Source organism: Budorcas taxicolor, chromosome X, assembly GCF_023091745.1.
Source record: "Budorcas taxicolor isolate Tak-1 chromosome X, Takin1.1, whole genome shotgun sequence".
NCBI classification, from domain to species: domain Eukaryota; kingdom Metazoa; phylum Chordata; class Mammalia; order Artiodactyla; family Bovidae; genus Budorcas; species Budorcas taxicolor.
In genome coordinates this window covers 139,065,431-139,086,908 of record NC_068935.1, presented here as the reverse complement: position 1 = coordinate 139,086,908, position 21,478 = coordinate 139,065,431, and the positions used below count along the sequence as shown (strand labels likewise).

Sequence of the window (21,478 nt, the reverse complement as noted above, 5' to 3'; positions counted from 1 at the left end):
GTTTCCCCAAGGGAGACACCGGCTTCTGCCTGGAAGGATGTGACGTGGCCTCGGTGTGGGGCTGGAATAGTTGGGGGGGGGCAGGGGGCCGTCTGTAGAATGAAAGAAGTGCTGACCGGGGTGGGTAAGACTGAAGACCCCTTCTCCGGTCTGCAGTTTCCATGACCAGATAGAGTAAGTCACCATGAGGACCCGGTTTTCGTTCTTTTGTTTTAAATATTTACTTATTTTTATTTATTTATTTGATTGCACCAGGGTCTTACTTGTTGCCTGTGGAATCTAGTTCCCTGACTGGTGATCGAACCCAGGCCCCCTGCTTTGGAAGCCCAGAGTCTTAGCCACTGGGCTACCAAGGAAGTCCCCTGAGGACCCGGTTTTGAGGAAAAGCAGAATGACTCTCTTACCCGTCCCAAGAGGTTTCAAAAAGGACTGATGGGGATCTGCCTGGTGGTGCAGAGATTGACTCCACACTGCACAGGTTCCACCCGTGGTTAGGGAACTAACATCCAACATCCTGCTGTGGCCAAAAAAAACTGTTGATGGGCCTTGTCTGGGGCCTGAAGGTGGCTTTAAATACGTCTCGGTGAACGTGGAGTTTATGGCTTCAGTTGAATTTTGAGAGGCCAGTAACCCAAAAAGGACTGTTGTCATTGGGATAAAATGATAAGACTTCTTTGGCCCCAAGAAATGGATAATTAATGTTAGGAAAATGTTCCTCCATAAAATGCCATAAGAAGAGTTCTGAGTTTGTGTTCTCTAAGAGCTAATAGGAAGTGGAGAAACCTCATGTGGAGCTTTCCTGGTGGCTCAGTGGTAAAGAACCCACCTGCCCATGCAGGAGACGCAGGTTCGATCCCCGAGTCGGGAAGGTCCCCTGGAGGAGGGGCAGCCCACTCCAGTATTCCTGCCTGGAGAGTCCCATGGACAGAGGAGTCTGGTGAGCTACAGTCCACGGGGTCACAGAGAGTGGGACACGACTGAGCAAGTCAACAGCAACATAAGGGCTCTTTGTGCAGAATCTGCATGCAGCTCTTTTGTGAGACTTATGTTTTCGCATATTTCTCTTCAGTCTTTGTCCCATTTTGTTGTTGGTTTAACATGTATTTTGAACACAAATAGCTGTTAGTTTTTTTTTTAATTCTTTGAATTTCATTCTTTCACAGTTCTTATGTATTGCATCCAATCTACGAAACGTGTGACTCTCCCAGGCTGTCAGGGTTGTCTTCTGTTTTCCTCCTAAAACGTTCTTGGTTTTCCCTTTTGCGTTTAGAGTTCTGATCCGTTTCTCTTAAGTTTCTGTGTGTGGTGTAAGATATCCAGGTAACCAGCGGTCTTTGAAATCTCTCTCTTCCTGCAGAGCTGCACTGTGAGTTACATTGTTGAAATTCAGTCAGCCTTGTGCGTGTGGGTCTGATTCCTGATCTCTGATCACGTGGCCTGTGTTTGAAATCTCACTCTGCAGCTCTCTGGGGATGAACCTGTGGAAAGCAAGTGGCGTACGGCCAACCCTCTTCTTTTAAAACGGTGTGAGAGTCTCCGACCTCCTCTGACCTCAGGCTGTCCTAACGTCCTCATCGTGTAGCCCTGTCCTAACATCCTCATCTCCGTGTAGCCCTGTCCTAACGTGCTCATCTCCCTGTAGCTCTGAGTAGCGGCTCGTCAGCCCCCACAGGAAAGCCTGTTGGAGTTTTGACCGGTGCTGCGCTGAGTCTGTAGATCAGTCTCGCACCACTAACACCTTCAAGATGTCGAGGTTCGTGCCCACGAGCTCTGGATGTGCTGTCTGCCTGCGTCCCATCATTTTCCGTCAGTGACGTTGCCTGCGCTCCAGTGCTTTGCCTCCTTGGTGAACTTGATTATCTGCTTGTTTAGACATTGAGTGCTTTGCCTCTGTTTGTAGACACGGGGTGTCCAGTTACCTGGTGATTTGACTTGACCTTCCTCAGTACTGCTTTAGTCTTGGTCTAGGGTCATGGTTTAGCCCTGGTCGACGGCTCTGGTTCAGTCCGGGCCCCGTCCCTGTTCAGCCTGGATTCAGTCCACGTTCAGTTTGGTCCACGTTCAGTTTACGTTCAGCCCTTGTTCAGTCCGGCTTCAGTGCACGTCCAGCCCGCGTTCAGCCCACGTTCAGTCCAGATTTAGCTCCCTCACCTCCTGGGACTGCCTTCTGCCCTGGGGGAAGGTGTGGGGTCCCCATGAGGAGGAGGGGGAGCACAGGGTCCCATAGGAGGGTGATGCAGGGTCTCGTGAAGAGAAGAGGAGCTTTGAGGCGGCGCCCTGGTGAGCAGCATCAGGTGGCCTGCGTCCTCCCGGTCCCCGGCACGGGCAGAGAGTGTCCGGGCCGTGCAGGGCACTTCTGCAGTGTCCCTGCTGGTGGAGAGGGGCTGGCTTAGTTTTGGAAGGCGAGGCGCTTTCCCGGCAGCTTTCACAGGACTAGGAAAGCTGTGCACACAGCCCCTCTCATCTTATGCTCGGCCCCGAGGTGTCCAGGGCTCTGGGCCAGGGCACCCGTCTGAGGTCTCTTCTCCAGCTGCAGGGTCCCGTGCACCCGCCACTTCTCCCAGAGCGCTCCCCACGGTCAAGTGCCTGGCCCTCCTCCCGGACCCTGGCTGAGTGCTGCTCCCGGACCGCGGAGCCTCGTGCTGTGTCAGGCGGGCCCTGGCCTTGGCCCTGGCCCCCAGCTCTCGGGTCCTTGTGCCGAAGATGTCCAGGCTCGGTCCTCATGAGGACCTCTCTCTTCTCGTCTCAGCATAGGGTCAGTCTCTTCCTCGTGTCTGACCCTGTGCGACCCCACGGGCTGTAGCCCGCCAGGCTCCTCTGTGCGATGGATTCCAGCAGGGACACTGGAGTGCTGTCCTGCTTCCTCCTCCAGGGCATCTTCCTGACCCCAGGGATCAAACCCAGGTCTCCTTCCTTAGCAGACGAGTTCTTTACCCTTGAGCCACCTGGGCAGCCACTGTGGTCTCAGGGAGACGCCTGCGGAGTAACTGGTGCATTTTAAGGCTCAGAAGCATTTGCGACTCCTTTTAAAATTTATTTAGCTTTACTTGGAGGACAGCTGCTTTACAGTATTGTGTTGGTCTCTGCCGTACATCACCATGAATCAGCCACAGGTATACACATGTCCCCTCCCTCTTGGACCTCCCTTCCACCTCCCTCCCCATCCCACCCCTCTAGGTTGTCACAGACCCGTTTCTCTTTTCAAGACCCCGTCAAGTGGTGTTCCAGAGCGGCTGCACCGTGGGTGTTCCCTGGCCGAAAGCAGCCCAGAGTTCCAGCAACCCATCCCCGGCGGGCACCTGACCGGCCCCTGTCCGTAACACGGCTCTCTGGTGGCACCTCTGTGGCTTCCTCACAGTTTCCCTGGTGACTGTGGTCTAGAGCCTTCTTGTCCTCATACACCTTCTCCACTGGGGTGTGTTTTCAGAGGCTCTTCTGTTTTACACACTGGTTGGTTGCTTTTTCTCATTCAGTTGGCAGGTTCTGTGTCTGCTCTGGGTACAGCTGCTCTGTTTATCACTGTGGGATTTGCAGGCTGTTTCTGTAGCAAGTGACTTGCCGTATATTTCATCTCTTCCACCAGTTCTGCATGAGTGCTGAGTTGCTTCAGTCGTGTCTGAGTCTCTGACCCCATGGACTGCAGCACGCCAGGCTTCCCTGTCCTTTACCATCTCCCAGAGTTTGCTCAGATTCATGTCCATCGAGACAGTGATGCCATCCAGCCATCTCCTCTGTCGTCCCCTTCTCCTTCTGCCTTCAGTCTTTCCCAGCATCAGGGTCTTTTCCAGTGAGTCAGTTCTCTGGATCAGGTGGCCAAAGGATTGGAGCTCCAGCTTCAGCATCGGTCCTTCCAGTGAATATTGAGGACTGATCTCCTTGAGGATGGACTGGTCGGATCTCCTTGCAGTCCAGGGGCCTCTCAAGTGTCTTCTCAAGCAGCACAGTTTCACAGCCTCAGTTCTTAGGCACTCAGCCTTCCTTATGGTCCAGTTCTCACATCTGTACATGGCTACAGGGAAACCACTTATACTGGAAGTTTGTATGTCTCAACCGCCACCTTCACCCTCACACGTGCCCCCTTCCCCTGGAAACTGCAGGGCGGGCCTGTTTTCCTCTGCGTTGGTTTCTGAAGCATAGTTGACCTACAGCACTGTCCGTTCCTGGTGGAGAACAGGCCTGTTGGTGGTGCTAAGTCACTCAGTCTGTGTAACTCTCTGCGGCCTCGTGGACTGTAGCCCGCCAGGCTCCTCTGCCCATGGCATGCTCCAGGCAGCAGTCCTGGAGTGGGGTGCCTTTTCCTTCTCCAGGGGATCTTCCCCTCCCAGGGATCGAACCTGAGTTTCCTACATTGGCAGGTGAATTCTTTGCCACTGAGCCATCTGGGAAGCCCAGCACAGAACACAGTGATTTGATGTTTCTGTACGTTCCAACAAGTCTGTGATCTCTCACTGTACAAAGACATCACGTCATAACTGACCATGTTCCCGACACTGTACTTTCAAGCTTTTTTTGAATCTAGATGTGGACGACCTTTTGAAGGTTTTAATGAGTTTGTCACAATATTCCTTCTGTTTTGTTTTGCTTTTTGGCCCCCAGGGCATGTGGGATCTTAGGTCCCTGACCAGGAATCGAACCCTCACCCCCTGCATTGGAAGGGGAGTTGTAATCACTGGACCCCCCAAAGAAGGCAGCTCCCCTCACCTCCCGGCCTCCCTGACGGTGAGAGGGCGTGGCCACCCGGCCTGTCAGTCAGGACCCCTGGGGCGGTTCTGGGGGTGGGAGCACGCCCTGCCTCCCCTGGGAGGATCAACTTACCGGAGGGACTGGCCATTCTGCGGAGGGACTGGCCATTCTGCCGCTGCACTTCCCGGGCGGGGCGCGGCGGGGCGGGGCGGGGCGCGGCGGGGCGGGGCGAGAGTGATCGGCAGGCGACTGGCGGGGCTGCGCCAGGTCGGGCAGTCTCCGAGCCCCCGGTGCCCCTGCTGACACCCTGAAATGAGAAGTCCCGAGCACGGCCCCCCGGCGTGCTGTTGGGGGCCTTCCTGCGTGTTGTGAGCGGGTCTGACACGGCAGGCCTCGGGCACCCTGACTTCACACCACGTGTGATGGAGCCGTGGTCGCCGAGTGGTGTGCACTCTGCCCCAGAGCGTCCCCGTGTCTGCAGAATTGGGGGATGTGGGGGTCAGCTGCTGACCCCCAAGTCCCTGAGGATGTTCTGGGGACGGGAGGACGGAGCGGGGCCGAGAGAGGGGCAGAGGCAGAGGGCAGGCACACGACGGGGGGGCTCCTGAGCAGGAGTTTGGGGCAGGTGACGCTGCTGCCGGAAGAGGCTGCATCCGTGTGGGGACACTCGGGACGAGTGGAGCACGGAGACAGGGAGGACGGACGGTGCTGGGGAGGGGGCGTGAATCGGCTGAGCCCAGGGACTCCAGGGCAGGGCCTGGGGGAGGGACCTCCCTGGCTGTCCCGTGCTGACACCTCCGCCTCCAAGGCAGGGAGTACAGTTTGATCGCTGGTCTGCGAGCTAAGATCCCACATGCCCCAAGGCCAAAAACCAGAAACGTGAATCAGACGGAATGTTGTAACAAATTCATTAAAAACTTTAAAAAGTGGGCCACATAATAATGTTTAAAAAACTTCAAAACTGTACAGTCCCCAGGGCAGCAAGCCTGCTGAGTGACACCGCAGTGGTGGCCACACGGCGCTGTGCCTTTGTCCGAATGAACCCTCAGGGTGTGCGGGACCAGACGCACCCTGGGGAGACTGCGCTTCTTCTGGGCAGCCTTATCCGCGTGGGCTCCTCACCGCAGTGATGTGGGCTCCTATCTCTAACAGACGTACCCCGCTCCGGGTGTTCCTGACAGGGGAACCTGGGCCCTGCAGGCGGTTCTGGACTCTGCCCTCTGTTTCTGTAAGACAAACACGACTGGGAAAAAGCGAGCCCCAAACCCGAAGTCCGTTAGAGAGGCAGGAAGAGGGAGGGTGGCTGAAGAGGCTCCCGACCCGCAAGGCCATTTCCCCAGACAGCTCTGTCCGGGGGCAGGGAAGGGCCAGGGGACAGGCGTCCCTGGGGTGCTGCGATGTCAGGGGTGGCACCCTCAGGCCAGAGGTAGACTGTGTGTGTGTGTGTGTCCGGGGGGCGAGGGGAGTGGGCCTGGCTCTGCGGGGAGGCCACCCCCACATCAGGGCCCGGGTTCCGTTTGCAGGGTTCCCAGTAAACGACGTCAGAGTTGGATTCTGTCCATCCCCGTGTACCGGTTCTCATCACGCTTTGCGCCCGTGTACACCCCGGAATGCGGTAGCACCCTCGCTTGCACGCGCACCCCGAGTTTGCACGGGAGAGCAGAGTGTGTCCTCTGCAGGTTGAGTGTACATCTTCCCAACTGGTGGTTCAGAGCGTAGAGAACGCGCCGCCAGTGTAGGAGACCTGGGTTCGGTCCCTGGATGGGGAAGATGCCCCCGGAGAAGGAATTGGCCGCTCACCCGGATATTCTTGCCTGGAGAATCCCACGGATCCAGGAGTCTGGCGTGCTACAGTCCATGGGGTCGCACAGAGTCAGAGACGACTGAGCGACGAGCACTGTGACTTTTTTCCTACACTCCTAAGTGCGCGTGCGTGGTGACCTCCAAAGGGCTTCTTTGCCGCCAGTTTCCCGAGGGAACAGCTCTTGGGCCGCAGGCGGGCTGTGGGCCCGCGCGCCCGGGCCGCTTGCTCTGTCCTAGGTTCCAGCTTAGTCCTGGGCTGGCGGCCGGCGTCTGGAGAGAAGGCCAGGTCCCTCCCTGGGGAGCCCGCGGGCGGCGGCCCCACAGCGGCGGGCCTCGGCGGCCTATCTGCGGGCTGAGCCGAGCAAGGGTGCGGGGGGTCGGGGGGCAGCCGCTTCCCTCCGCGCGCAGCGAGCCGGCTCGGGGCGGGCGCCCTGCCTCGGGCCTGCCCCGCGGAGCGCAGCGGGGCCCTGGGAGGGGCCGCCCGCCGCCTGCTGGCCGCGCCTCCCCTGCCCGCGCCGTGCGCGCCCGCCCCACCGGAGGAATGCGCGCGCCCGGGGCCCGGCCCCCAGAGCGCCGGCCGGCGACGCATGGAGCGCGCTGAGCCCGGCCGCCCGGACCGCCCTGAGCCCGCCGGCCCCGGCCAGCCGCAGCCCCGCGAGCGCACCCGGCCCGGGCCGCGGCGGCCCACGCGAGCCGACATGCGGCTCCGCGACCTCTCCCTGCGCCAGGACCCCGACCTGCGGCAGGAGCTGGCCTCGCTGGCCCGCGGCTGCGACTTCGTGCTGCCCTCGCGCTTCAAGAAGCGGCTCAAGGCCTTCCAGCAGGTGCGGGCGCGGGGCTGCTGCGTCCACTCAGCCCCGGAGAGGTCGGGGTAGGGGGCTGCCCGTGCTGGGGGGTGGGGGCTTCACCTCCGCCCGGGAACAGCGCCCCTGCGCGCGGAGAGCAGGTGTGCGGCCCGTGGAAATTTGTTGGGACAGCCGCTCTGAAGAGAGGCGCCCACAGCTCCTTTCTGGGAGTTTCAGCCGCAAGGACCGCGGTGCCTGGAAAACGCCTGCGGAGCGGGTTGAGCGGGCTGGGGAGGCTTTAGCCCCGGCTCCGCCGGCGCGCAGGCAGCCTCCCCGCTTGGTCGGAGCGCGGCGCCCGCCGCTGTAACGCAGCGCTCTCAGGACCGAGCGCGGTTCGCCGCGAGCGCCTGTGGAGTTTGAGCGCTTTAGAGGAAGCGCGTCTCTCGGCCGTTTCAGCAGGCACTCGGCTGTTAAACCTCTCGGTGCTTCTCCCCCGCGAGCACGAAATCAAAGCCGGTGTCTCTGCCGGTGCCTCGTGCGTGGTTTATAAAGTCGAATAAGGGGACCGGGGCATGTAGAACCCGCGGCCACCCTGGGGTCTTCTGGTAACGCAGGTTCGGCTGTCTTAGGGATGTTTGGCACTGAATCGCTTGTATTTTCTCCCAGGCGAGGAGTTAAGGTCATCTAGCCTCAAGAAAGCAAAAAGTCGCCGAATTACATACCGGCCTGTCTGGGGTGGGAAAAGCTTGCTTCCTGTTGGTCCTTTAAATCGAGTTTTTCCCCATCCTGGGACCATGTCTGAGCTTTTAGAGAGCTATTTGGTCTTCTTTTTTTTCTGTCTGACGGCTGTCTTTCTAACGTGTGAGCTTTGGTCTGCGAGTGGGTGACGCTTGTAAATTGGTGCCTCGTTTGGGCAGGAAAGTCTGTTCAGACTCAGAGCGTGCGATCAGATGAGGCTGGTCTCCTTTTACAGATGGAGCGGCAAGTCTGCCGGTTGCTGTTTAAGTGGTACACAGTAGTGCTGGGGTGTCCCGGGATCGGGGAGCCCTCCCCTGGTGGTGGCCGGGCCTTGATGTTCTTGGGTCGGGGGGGAGGGGAGCCCCGGCTAAGCCCCGGCTACAGGCAGGAGCTTCAGGAAAGCCTGATTTTCCCAGGACAGCTGTGCGTCTTATCAAGTCACTCAGATTCCAGAGGAAGCAGTTTCAGATTACAGAAAACACATCCCAGCGATCTTTCCTGGGAATGAAGGGGCCTGCCCTGGGCAGCGAGTGCTCCTCAGGGGCAGGCAGGGAGTGCTCCTCAGGGGCGGGCAGGGAGTGCTCCTCAGGGGCGGGATTCAGCTCTTGAGGGGGAGTGTCCTGGGGAGAGTGTTGGGGAGGGGAGCGCCCCTGGCTGACTTCATGGCTTCACCTTTCGGTGTTTGCTAGTGGACTCCAGACATGCCTTGGGGGATCTGCAAACCTCAGGGTGTGTGGAGATGGGGTGTGGAGGGGGATGGTGGGGTGTGTGTGGAGATGGGTGAGGAGGGGAGGGTGGGGTGTGTGTGGAGATGGGTGAGGAGGGGAGGGTGGGGTGTGTGTGGAGATGGGTGAGGAGGGCGGGTGGGGTGTGTGTGGAGATGGGTGAGGAGGGGATGGGGTGAGGAGGGACGTGATGGTTGGGGGTGGTGAGGACTGTGGCGGGGGTGGCGGGGGTGCGTGGGCGTGGAGGGCACGTGGAGATGGACTCGGTGCTTCACACGCATGCACCTGCAGCTTGGTGCAGCCGTGCTGGGTTCAGGGCCATGGGAAGGTGTGCAGTGTGGCTGTCGTGTTTGGGGGGCTCTCCTCTTCCTGCAGAGCCTTCTTCCTGTCCACCCCCTGCATGTGGACGCCTGGGCCAAGCGCACGCTGAGCAGCCCTCAGGCCCCCAGCTTGTCCTCCGCAGTGGCCCTCAGCACGAGTCCCAAGCCCACGAGGACCCCGCCCGGCTGTGCCGCCGCCCCGTCCAAGCTGAGTGCTGGCCTCCGTCCCCAGGCCTGAATCTGGGGTGTGGCACGCCGCAGGACGGGCTCCCCCGCTCCCCTCCGCCCATCCCTGGTTCTGGTCCCGTTCTCACCCGTCCAGTTTCCCTGTGGGCCCTTCAGGTGGACGCAGGGGCCCCACGGAGGGGAGACCGCGGCGCCGTGACAGTCCCGGCTCCCCTCCCCTCCCTGCTGACAGCCTAACCTGCAGACTCCGCCCGTGTCAGACCCTGGGGGGGTCACATCATTGTGCGGGGTGCCCCTGAGTGTGCCCCCTTGATCCGCACTCCGGGGACCTGGGGGTCAGACATGGTCCCCCCGGTCCCGGAGCCCGTGGACTTGGGCCCTTGGGCTGCTCCCCAGCTCTACACCCCAGCCCTGCCTCCCGGCTCCGTGGGCCGCACAGCCCTCTGCCCAGGGTCCCACACGGCCTCATCTTCATTTTGGCGCCTCTGCCTATACTTGGACCGTTTGCGTGTCCATCGGTGGGCCTTTTGAGGTCCTAGTTGGCCCTCCCCAGCCTCGCCAGCCGGTGGGGAGGGTTCCCAGGCTCGGAGGAGGAGAAGCTCCGGCCTGCAGGGCCTCCCAGCCTGGCGCCGGCCTCCGTAGGGTGCCTCGGCCGCCTGTGTCCCCACACCCGGGTCTCCGCTCCGATGGGGCCCGTGCCGGCTGCGCCCCGCGTCTGGCCCTGTCCCCGGTCCACCATCCGCTCGCCCCGCGCCCCTCCTGGGTGCTTAGACCCATGGTCATCCCCGCCGGCCCGGCGCGCGCCCTCCGTCCGCGGAGACGCCGACCGGCTGAGGACGCGCTCGGAGAAGTCGTGCCGGGAGGGGGCGCCGGGCTGCTCCGAAGGCGGGCACTGTCCGTGGTGCGGCCGCTGCCGCCGCACAGGGACGCCCCTCTTCTCCACGAGGCCGTGTCCTCAGTCCTGTTCGGGGCCGCCGGCTGCGCGTGTCCCGAGGGCCGCGGACGTCTCGGTCTCCGCAGTCGCGATGAGTCAGGGAGCGCGGGTGTCCGCACCGCCACAGAAGTTGCCGCCGGGCGCAGGGGCCGCGCTGACGGCCGCGGCGCCCGGAGACAGGGAGGGCGGGGGCGCGGGCGGGGCGCGGCCGGCGCCCCTGCTCTGCGGGCTGCTTAGGGGGCCCAGCCCCACTTGGGAGCCCGTGTGTGTGTGTGTGTGTGTGTGTGTGTGTGTGTGTGTGTGTGTGTGTGTGTGTGTGTGTGTGTGTGTGTGTGTGTGTGTGTGTGTGTGTGTGTGTGTGTGTGTGTGTGTGTGTGTGTGTGTGTGTGTGTGTTGGCGAAGGGCGCCTGTCCCGCCCCTGCTCTGCGGGCTGCTTAGGGGGCCCAGCCCCACTTGGGAGCCCGTGTGTGTGTGTGTGTGTGTGTGTGTGTGTGTGTGTGTGTGTGTGTGTGTGTGTGTGTGTGTGTGTGTGTGTGTGTGTGTGTGTGTGTGTGTGTGTGTGTGTGTGTGTGTGTGTGTGTGTGTGTGTGTGTGTGTGTGTTGGCGAAGGGCGCCTGTCCCGCCCCTGCTCTGCGGGCTGCTTAGGGGGCCCAGCCCCACTTGGGAGCCCGTGTGTGTGTGTGTGTGTGTGTGTGTGTGTGTGTGTGTGTGTGTGTGTGTGTGTGTGTGTGTGTGTGTGTGTGTGTGTGTGTGTGTGTGTGTGTGTGTGTGTGTGTGTGTGTGTGTGTGTGTGTGTGTGTGTGTGTGTTGGCGAAGGGCGCCTGTCCCGCAGCTGTGCCGGCCGCGCTATTTATGGCCCAGAGATGACTCTGTGAATCTCCCGTGTCCGCACCCGGCGCTTCTGTTTCCCGGCCCTGCCTGCCCGCGCCGCACTTCCCGGCTCCGGGGCTTGGTGGGCGCTGAGGCCACGCCGGGGCAGCGGTCAGCTCGGGGTTGGCGGCGCGGCCCGTGGTGGACCCCAGCGCGGTGTCCCGATCCTCCCTCTGGAAGTCCAGGCCCCCAGCCCACTCTCCGGGCATGAACACAGCGGTGCCCGCCTTCTTTCCATCGCTGCTGGCCGCTGTATCTCTTTCCACTTAAGTTTCAGCTGTTGTGTCCCGAGACCTTACGCGTGTGTCTTATAAATAAATCTTACTTTTTTTCTTCTGTTTGAGCTTTCTGTTTCTAAAGTTCCCTTGACCTGAGTTTACTTTTGACTGTGCTGGGTCTTGTTGCTGCGTGACCTTTTCTCTAGTTTTGGTGACCAGGGGCTGCTCTCTCCTTGAGTTGTGCAGCCGTCTCATGGCGGGGACGCGCCTGCGGCGGGGCACGGGCTCTCTACGTGGGATGTGCAGCCTTCTCATGGCGGGGACGCTCCTGTGGTGGGGCGCAGGCTCTTGGGGCAGGTGGGGAGTTGGGCTCAGTAGCTGTGGCTCCCGGATTCTGGAGCCCAGGCTCAGTAGTGGTGGTGCACCGGCTTAGCTGTTCTTTAGTGTGTGCGATCTTCTTGGACCAGGCATTGAACCCACCTCTCCTGCGTTGGCAGGCGGATTCTTCTCCACTGAGCCACCAGGGAAGGTCTCTGCCCTTTGTATTCTTAACTGGAACATTCAGTTCACTTACATCTGTTATGACTTGGAATCCATTCTGCTTTATTTTGTATTTCTCTGTGTGCTCTCCTTTGCCGCCTCTCTTTGAAAAATCTGTTTCCCTTTGGAGTGCTTCCCACCAGGTCACTGCTCAGCTGACAGTGTCATTTTTGTAGGAACTGAGTTAATCCATGTCTTTATCATCCAGCTCAAAACTCTTCACACACTTCCATTCTATCTCCCTTGCATTTTATGCTGTCATCTTCTTGGGAGTTTTCAGAAAGAAGTAAACCGGTGCTCTTACGACTGACTTCTCTGGTGGATGCGTGTGAGTTAGCCAGGTAGGCACTGCTCTCCCCGCCCCCCGCCCCGTCTTGTACTTCAGACTTTCCATCTGGGGGCGCTTTGCTCCCCACTGACGTGCACGCCTCAGCGTCGCCTGGGCCAGGTGTCTGTCGCATGCTCACTCTGGCTTTCTGTTCTTTTCGGGTCTAAAAGTGGCTCAGTGTTCACGTCATGTGACAGCCACCTTCTCACAGGTAGAAGGGGACGAGGTGGGCTCTGTCTTCCTCTGGCTTCTAGGCTCTGTTCTTCTGTTGAGAGCTGGATGGACTTCCTGCTGTTTGTTTCTTTGAAGATTTCCCCTCACCTGTCTTGTTTCCCGGGCCTGGGCTGCGTTTAAGCACCTGCTGGCTGCCTTTGGGTCTTCTGGCTTTCTCCTCCTGTGTCTAGGTGTGTTGGGGGCTCACGGGCTCCTGAGGTCTCTGATGGGAGGGTGTGTCCTGGGTCCTGATGACCCCGTGACCCGGGGTGACAGGGCCTCTGAAGGGGATGGCGCCTGACGGGAGGCTGTCCTGCGTCCTGGTGACCCTGTGACCTGGGGTGACAGGGCCTCTGAAGGGGATGGGGTCTGACGGGAGGCTGTCCTGGGTCCTGGTGACTCCGTGACCTGGGGTGACCGGGGCCCTATTGCTCTGTGCCTCCCCAGGTGTGACCCTTCCCAGCCCCCCGGCCCTGGAAGGGCCAGCGGGCCACTGCGCCTGCCCACAGGCCACCCGGTGAGGCACCGGGTGGATACTCCACGCCACCCAGTGGTAGGTGCGTCAGGAGATGCCTGGCTGACATCAGCTGCGGCTGAGAGCATGCTGTTGGCTCCTGTGTAGTGCCCGCTGCTGCCCGTGCTGGGAGGCAGAGCCCTGGGGCCCTGTGTCTCCTGAGCGCTGTGCTGGCTGTGGCTGAAACCTCCACGGGGCAGGGCGGGTGTGGGCACAAGTGGTCACAGGTGCCACCTGCCACCAAGGGACAGCCCGCCGCGCCTCCTTTGACCTCCCGCAGGACACGGGGAAGGTTCTCTCAGCAGCCTGGGCCGTCAGCCGTCCTGTCCAGGGGGCCAGAGCCGAAGCAGGATCAGGGAGGCGGGGCAGTGTGGACCAGGCCAGGGGCCACGTGTGGCGCTGCATGTGGGCTGTGTGACCTCCCGTGTCTGCAGTCAGCCTGCAGTGATGGTCTGGGTGCCTGGTCAACAGTGGGTCAAGTGGGCTTGGGGTCGGGGGAGCTGTGGATCAGACCTGCCTCCCATCATGAAAATAGAGGGAGGAGCTGGTCACATGCCCAGGTCCTCACTGAGTGTGGCTCCGAGGAGGTGCCCACGTGCCCAGGCCCTCACTGAGTGTGAATCCCCAGGAGGCGCCCACATGCCCAGGCCCTCACTGAGTGTGAATCCCCAGGAGGTGCCCACATGCCCAGGCCCTCACTGAGTGTGAATCCCCAGGAGGTGCCCGCGTTCCCAGGACCTCAATGAGTGTGGGTCCAGAGGAGATGCCCACGTTCCCAGGACCTCAATGAGTGTGAATCCCCAGGAGGCGCCCATGTGCCCAGGCCCTCACTGAGTGTGAATCTCCAGGAGGTGCCCACGTGCCCAGGCCCTCACTGAGCGTGGGTCCCGAGGAGGTGCCCACGTGCCCAGGCCCTCACTGAGTGTGAGTCCCCCGGAGATGCCCACGTGCCCAGGCCCTGAGTGTGAATCCCCAGGAGGCGCCCACGTGCCCAGGCCCTCACTGAGCGTGGGTCCCGAGGAGGCGCCCACATGCCCAGGCCCTCACTGAGTGTGAATACCCAGGAGGTGCCCACGTGCCCAGGCCCTCACTGAGCGTGGGTCCCGAGGAGGTGCCCACGTGCCCAGGCCCTCACTGAGTATGAGTCCCCCGGAGATGCCCACGTGCCCAGGCCCTGAGTGTGAATCCCCAGGAGGCGCCCACGTGCCCAGGCCCTCACTGAGCGTGGGTCCCGAGGAGGCGCCCACGTGCCCAGGCCCTCACTGAGCGTGGGTCCCGAGGAGGTGCCCACGTGCCCAGGCCCTCACTGAGTGTGAGTCCCCCGGAGATGCCCACGTGCCCAGGCCCTGAGTGTGAATCCCCAGGAGGCGCCCACGTGCCCAGGCCCTCACTGAGCACGGGTCCCGAGGAGGCGCCCGCGTGCCCAGGCCCTCACTGAGCGCGGGTCCTGAGGAGGTGCCCAGGCCCTCACTGAGCGCGGGTCCCCAGGAGGCGCCCGCGCGCCCAGGCCCTCACTGTTGTCCTCCTCAGGTCCAGACGAGGAAGGAGGAGCCCCTACCTCCCGCCGCGAGCCGGAGCATCCCCACTTTCTACTTCCCCCGCGGCCGCCCGCAGGACACGGTGAACGTGGACGCCGTCATCGCCAAGATCGAGAGGACCTTCGCCCAGTTCCCGCACGAGAGGGCCACCATGGAGGACATGGGCCGCGTGGCCAAGGTGGGTGTCCCCGCGGGCACGTGGGGGGTCCTCCTTCGGGCGTGGGCAGGCTGAGAGCTCGGCTTCTGCGTCTGCTCTCTGTAGTCCTTGGAGCCTGAGGCGTAGAGGGCTCGTGCTGAGCTCTGGTCTCGCTATTGGAGGACACAGACGGCCTGCGTGCCGTTCCCCGGGGCCTCGTGATCTTTGAGGGACCCTCCCCACGGGCTCAGCTCAGGCCTTCCCGCATGTCTCCTGTCCAAGGGATGCGTGTCCACAGTCCACGTGCCGCGTGTGTGATTCTAGACTGACCCTGAGTGTGACCGAGGTACTCATCATGGAGAGTGCGGCTCTGGATCCTCCGTGTGGACGCCCAGTCGTTCTGGTGTCTGCTCCGGCTCTTACAGGAACGCGACACGGTGCCCTCGGCCGTCCCTAGTGGCCGGCTGGCTGTTGTAAGGGGCCCGGGGTCCCTGTGCCCCCTTGCTGTCTCACTGTGTGTGTCCGTCACTCAGTCGTGTCCGGCTGCTTATGACCCCGTGGACCGCAGCCCCCCAGGCTCCTCCTCCCCTCCCCTCCGCCCCCCTCCTCTCCTCCTCTCCTCTCCCCCTCCCTGCGCCTCCGCCTGCCCTCTTCTTCCCCCCTCCTCTCCCCTCCCCTCCCTCCCCTCCACCCCCCCCCCCCCTCCTCTTCCCCATCGCCCCTGCTGCTCCTGTAAGATCTCTTTCTCTTGGTCCCGGCTGCTAACTCTCTGTCTGTCGTGCACGTCCTGAAAAGTTCTGCTGGACTGTGTGCTGAGTGACTCCACGTGCTCCCCTTCTGCCTTCAGTTTTCAGCAGTTGCCTTTTTCTCTTTTTCCAAAAGCTTTCTTGAGATGGAATCCACGTGCCCCACAATTCACCATTGAAAGTGTACAGCTTGGCCATTCTCAGTGTATTCTCAGAGGCGTGCAGCCGTCTCTACAGTGAGCTCTTATCACCCGAGAAAGAAACCTTGTACCCCGTGGTTGCCATTGCCCCTCCCCTTCCCCCACGTCCCTAGGAAACCACTAGTCTGCCCTCAGTGTCTGTGGGTTTGCCTCTTCCTAACTCTTTGTGTAAATGGAACCACCCGCTGTGTGTCCTTCTGTGCTTGCTTCTCTCACTGAGCACCCTCTGCTCAGGGTCCATCCATGCGGTAGCCTGTGTCAGAGCTTCCCACCTCTTCATTCACTGAGTTGTCTTCCAGTGTGTGCACGGGCCACACTGTGTTTATCCATTCATCCATCTCTCCATCCATCTATCCATCCACCTACCCATCCATCCATCCATCTATCCATCCACCCACCTACCCACCCAGCCACCTATCTACCCACCCACCCATCCATCCATCATCCATCCACCCATCTATCCACCTGTCAGTCCATCTACCCATCTATCTCCCCACCCAACCATGCATCCATCATCCATCCATCTGTCCATCCAGCCATCTCTCCATCATCCATCCATTCATCACCCAACCACCCATCTATTCAGTCATCCATCCATCCACGCACCCATCCATCCATCCATGCACCCATCCATCCATCCACCCACCCACCCACTCACTCATCCACCTACCCATCCACCCACCCATCCACCCATCTATCCACCCACCCACCCACCCATCTACCTATCCATCCATGCACCCATCCATCCATCCATCCATCTATCCATCCATGCACCCATCCATCCGTCCATCCACCCACCCACTCATCCATCCATCCATCCATCCACCCATCTATCCATGCATCCATCCATGCATCCATCCATCCATCCATCCGTCATCTATCCATCTACCCATCCATCCACCCATTCATCATCCATCCATCCATTCATCCATCACCCATCCATGCATTATCCACCCATTTATCCATCCATCTGTCCATTCATCACCCAACCACCCATCTATTCAGTCATCCAGCCAGCCAGCCACCCACTCACCCATGCACACACTTATCCATTCATCCATCTGTCCACCCATCCAGCCATTCATCTGTCTATCCATCCAACCCCCTACCCATCCATCCATGTACCCACCCACTCCCCTCCCCCAGTCCCTGCAACCATGAATCCGCTTCCTATCTCCGTAGATTTGCCTGTCCTGGACATTGCCTATCAGTGGAATCAGACGCTGTGTGTCCTTCTGTGTTTGCATCTCTCACTGAACGTCGTGTGTTCAGGGTCCATCCACAGTGTGGCCTGTGTCCGAGCTGCCCTCCTTTTACCATTCCTTTCCATGCTTCTCCTTCAGGAATACTCGGGCGGCTCTGCCCTTCAGGAGCGCTCGGGCGGCTCTGCCCTTCAGGAGCGCTCGGGCGGCTCTGCCCTTCAGGAGCGCTCGGGCGGCTCTGCCCTTCACGGACGCTCGGGCGGCTCTGCCCTTCACGGACGCTCGGGCGGCTCTGCCCTTCAGGAGCGCTCGGGCGGCTGTGCTCTTCACGGACGCTCGGGCGGCCCTGCCCGGTGGCCCTTGTGCGCGATGGTGCTGTGGGCGCTCCTGTGCTTCGGGTCTGTGCAGGTGGGCGTGCTTGCATTTCTCTTGGGTCGAGGCCCAGGGAGTGGAATGGCTGCTTCAGACAGTGGCGCTGTTCCCCTTTCTGAGGAACCTCAGGACTCTTTTCCACACTTTCCCACCTGTGCTGTGTGAGGGTTCCGGCGTGTTCCCGTTTCTCCCAGCACTTGCTGTGTCTCTGATTGAGGACCAGCCCTCCCGGGGTGAGGGCAGTGCTTGCCTCCCTGTGGTTTTGAGCTGCATTTCCTCCTGACTGTGGGCTTCCCCGGTAGCTCAGATGGTACGGAGCCCGTGCAGAAGACCTGCTCAGGCATATCCCCTGCAGAAGGGAATGGCAACCCGTTCCAGTGTGCTCGCCTGGAGAGTTCCCTGAACAGAGGAGCCTGGCGGGCTACAGTCCCTGCGATCACAGAGTCAGATACGGCTGAAGCGAGTACCGCTTTCCTTTCTGACTGATGCTGAGACTGTTCACGTGCTTGTTAGCCATTTCTATATAATCTGTCTGACAGTGTCTCTTCAGATCCGTTGACTGGTTTTCAGCTGAGGTCTGTCATTTTGCTGTTGACTCATAAGCATTCTTTGTAGTCTAGGTACAACCCCTTGTCGGATACATATACCGTGTGAATATTTCCTCCCGTTTTCTGGGTGGTTCCTTTCACCTTTTTAAGCGTAGAATTGGAGTCGAGTTGCAATGCTGTGATAGCTTCTGCTGCGCAGCAGCGTGCATTGTACAGATGCGTGCATTCCCCATTATGGCCTCGCACGGGATGTTGCACGCAGTTCCCTCTGCCGTGCAGTAGGACGTTGTTGTGTGTCCATCGCGTGTATATATGTATATGTATAAAACAGTCTGCATCTGTGGATCTCAGACTCCCTGTCCATCCCTCTCCACCCACACCCCCTCCCCCGTCCCGGCAGCCGCAAGTCTGACCTCTGTGTCTGTGAGTCTCTGCTTCTCAGAGAAGTTCGTCTGTGCCATATTTTAGCTTCCTTATATGAATGACACCATTGGGTGCTTGTCTCTGGCTGGCTGACCTCACTCAGTGTGATCACCTCTCATCCGTCCGTGTTGCCGCCAATGGCATCGCAGCGCTCTTTGTGGCCCAGCAGGGCTCACCGTGTCTGTCCACCTCTCTGTCAGTGTGATCACCTCTCATCTGTCCGTGTTGCCGCCAACGGCATCGCAGCGCTCTTTGTGGCCCAGCAGGGCTCACCGTGTCTGTCCACCTCTCAGTGTGATCACCTCTCATCCGTCCGTGTTGCCGCCAACGGCATCGCAGCGCTCTTTGTGGCCCAACAGGGCTCACCGTGTCTGTCCACCTCTCAGTGTGATCACCTCTCATCCGTCCGTGTTGCCGCCAACGGCATCGCAGCGCTCTTTGTGGCCCAGCAGGGCTCCACCGTGTCTGTCCACCTCTCTGTCTGTCCATCTGTGATGACGTTCAGGTGCTTCCATGGCTTGGCGTTGTGAACAGTGCTGCCCTCAATGCTGGGCTGCGAGTGTGTTTCTGAATTACAGTTTTTTCTGGGTATCTGCCCAGGAGTGCGATTGCTGGATCATACGGCAGCTCTGTTCTTAGTTTTTTGAGGAACCTGCAAACTTGTCCATCGTGACTGCACCGATTCATGTCCTCACCAACAGTGTAGGAGGGTTCCCGTCTCTGTACACACTCTCTAGCACTGGCTACTTGTAGACCTTTTCAGTGATGTCCATTCTGAGCGATGTGAGCTGGTACCTCATTGTAGTTTGGATTTGCATTTCTCTAATAATTACCAGTGTTGAGCATATTTCTATGTGTCCATTGGCCATCTGTATGTCTTCTTTGCAGAAATGTCTATTTAGACGTTTGGCCCATTTTTCAATTGTTTTGTTGTGGAGTTGTGTGAGGTACTTGTCCATTTTGGAAATCAGTCCTTTGTCAGCCATATCGTTTGCAAACATTTTGTCCTGTTCTGTGGGTTGTCTTTTGTTCCTTTGCTGAGTAGGAGCCTGTGAGCTTGATTAGGTCCCGCTTGTTTATTTCTGCTTTTATTCCTGTTGCCTTGGGAGACTGACCTAAGAAAACGTGTGGTGCCTGTGTTCTCTACTGGGAGTTTTATGGCATCATGTCACAGGTTTACGTCCTTAAGCCATTTTGAGCTTATTTTTGTGGGTGCCATGAGGGTGTGTTCTAACTTCATTGATTTATACGCATCTCTCCAACTTTCCCAGCACCACTTGCTGAAGAATTTGTCTTCTTTTCTCCATTGTATATTCTTGCCTCCTTGGTCAAAGCATAATTGAGCATACTTGTGGGTTTATTTCTGGATTCTCTGTTGCAGGCCCTTGATCCAAGTGTCTGTTTCTGTGTCAGTACCACAATGTTTTGAAGGTGGGAGGAGAAGGGGACAACAGAGGATGAGATGGTTGGATGGCATTACCGACTCAGTGGACATTTGAGCAAGCTCTGGGAGATGGTGGAGGACGGAAGCCTGACGCGCAGCAGGCCATGGGGTCGCAGAGCCGGACACGGCTGAGCTGCTGAGCGGGGATGGTGGAGGACGGAAGCCTGGCGCGCTGCAGGCCAGGAGGCGGCAGAGAGCCAGACACGGCTGAGCTGCTGAGCGGAGATGGTGGAGGGGCGCGCTGCAGGCCACGGGGTCACAGAGCCGGATCGCCTGAGCTGCTGAGCGGGGATGGTTGAGGACGGAAGCCTGGCGTTGGATTGCTTGGCATATAATTCTTCACAGTGTTCTCTTACGGATTTTTTTATTTCTGTGATACTGGTTGATATTTTTCCTTTTTCATTTCTTATTTTGTTTATTTGGATTTGCTCTCTCTTCTTGATGAGCCTGGGCAAAGGTTGGTCACTTTTGTGTACACTTTCAGAGAATCAGCTCTTGGTCTATTTTTTTTTTTTTTTAAATCTCTATCTTATTTATTTATTTTCTGTCAATGGAAACAGTAACAGACTTTATTTTCTTGGACTCCAAAATCACTGTGGACAGTGAGTGCAGCCTTGAAATTTAAAGACGCCTGCTCCTTGGAAGAAAAACTAAGACAGACCTAGACAGCAAACTAAAACACAGACACGCTACTTTGCCGACAAAAGTCCATCCAGTCAGAGCTGTGGTTTTCCCAGTAGTCATGTATGGATATGAGAGTTGGACCATAAAGAAGGCTGAGCACCAAAGAATTGATGCTTTTGAACTGTGGTGTTGGAGAAGACTCTTGAGAGTCCCTTGAACAGCCAGGGGATCAAGGCAGTCAATACTAAGGGAAATCAGTCCTGAATATTCATTGGAAGGACTGATGCTGAAGCTGAAACTCCAATACTTTGGCCACCTGATGTGAAGAGCCAACTTATTAGAAAAGATGTTGATGCTGGGAAAGATTGAGGGCAGGAGGAGAAGGGGACGACAGAGGATGAGATGGCTGGATGGCATGACCGACTCAGTGGACGTGAACTTGGGCACACTCTGGGAGATGGTGAAGGAGAAGGAGGCCTGCAGTTCATGGGATTGCAGAGTTGGGTGTGACTGGGCAACTGAACAGCAAAGAGTTGACCTCCAGTGGTGTGTTAGTGTTACATGTATAGCGAAGTAAATCAGTCACACTTAGACAGGCGTCCATTCTTTTTCAGATGCTTTTCCCATTTAGATTATGACACAATGCTGAGTAGGGTTCCCTGTGCTCTATACAGTAGGTCCTTGTTGATTACCTATTCATATGTTAGTAGTGTGTGTATGTTAATCACAAGCTCCCATTTCATCCCTTCCCCTTTGGTAGCCACAAGCTTGTTCTCTGTCTGTGAGTCTGTTTCTGTTTCATAGATAAGCCCTTGTGTACCCTTTTTTCTGGCTCCACATATCAGTCATATCATGTGATCTCTGTCTTCATCTGTCTGGCTTACTTCACTTAGGATGGTGATCCCTAGGCCCATCCGTGCTGCTACAAACGGCGTCTCTTCATTCTTTCTTATATGCCACGGACGCCCCGTCGTGCATGTGTTCCACATCTCTGTATCCATCCATCTGTCCGTGGACATTTAGTTGCTTCCATTTCTTGGCTGTTGTAAATAGAGCTGCAGTGAACACTAGGGTGCGTGTGTCTTCTTGAATTAGAATTTCATCTTTTCAGATATATGCTCAGGAGTGGGGTCGCTGGGTCATATCCTGGGAGTGGGATCGCTGGGTCATATTGTTGGAGTGGGATCGCTGGGTCGTATCGTGGGAGTGGGATCGCTGGGTCATGTTCTAGTTCCGTTTTTGTCTTTTTGAGAACCCCCCATCCTGTTCTCCATAGTGACTGCACCACCTTACATTCCCACCAGCAGTGTAGGAGGGTACCTTGTCTCCGCCTCTCCAGCATTTATTGCTTGTAGACTTTTTCGTGACCGGGATGGAGTGCTGTCCTG

At 58.5% G+C, this 21,478-nt stretch overlaps 1 protein-coding gene across 2 annotated transcripts in view; it reads left to right on the top strand.

The window, feature by feature from the left end:
* The first annotated feature begins 7,146 nt into the window (after positions 1-7,146).
* Positions 7,147-21,478, top strand: part of PPP2R3B (protein phosphatase 2 regulatory subunit B''beta) — a 36,443-nt gene continuing 22,111 nt past the window's right edge. The window contains exons 1-2 of one of the 2 annotated variants that reach the window (XM_052663150.1): positions 7,147-7,310; positions 14,388-14,573. In XM_052663150.1, the coding sequence (XP_052519110.1) occupies positions 7,185-7,310; positions 14,388-14,573 (312 nt within the window). In that variant the 5' untranslated portion in view covers positions 7,147-7,184. The remainder of the gene's footprint in view (positions 7,311-14,387; positions 14,574-21,478) is intronic. The other variant, XM_052663149.1, reaches the window with a different exon arrangement.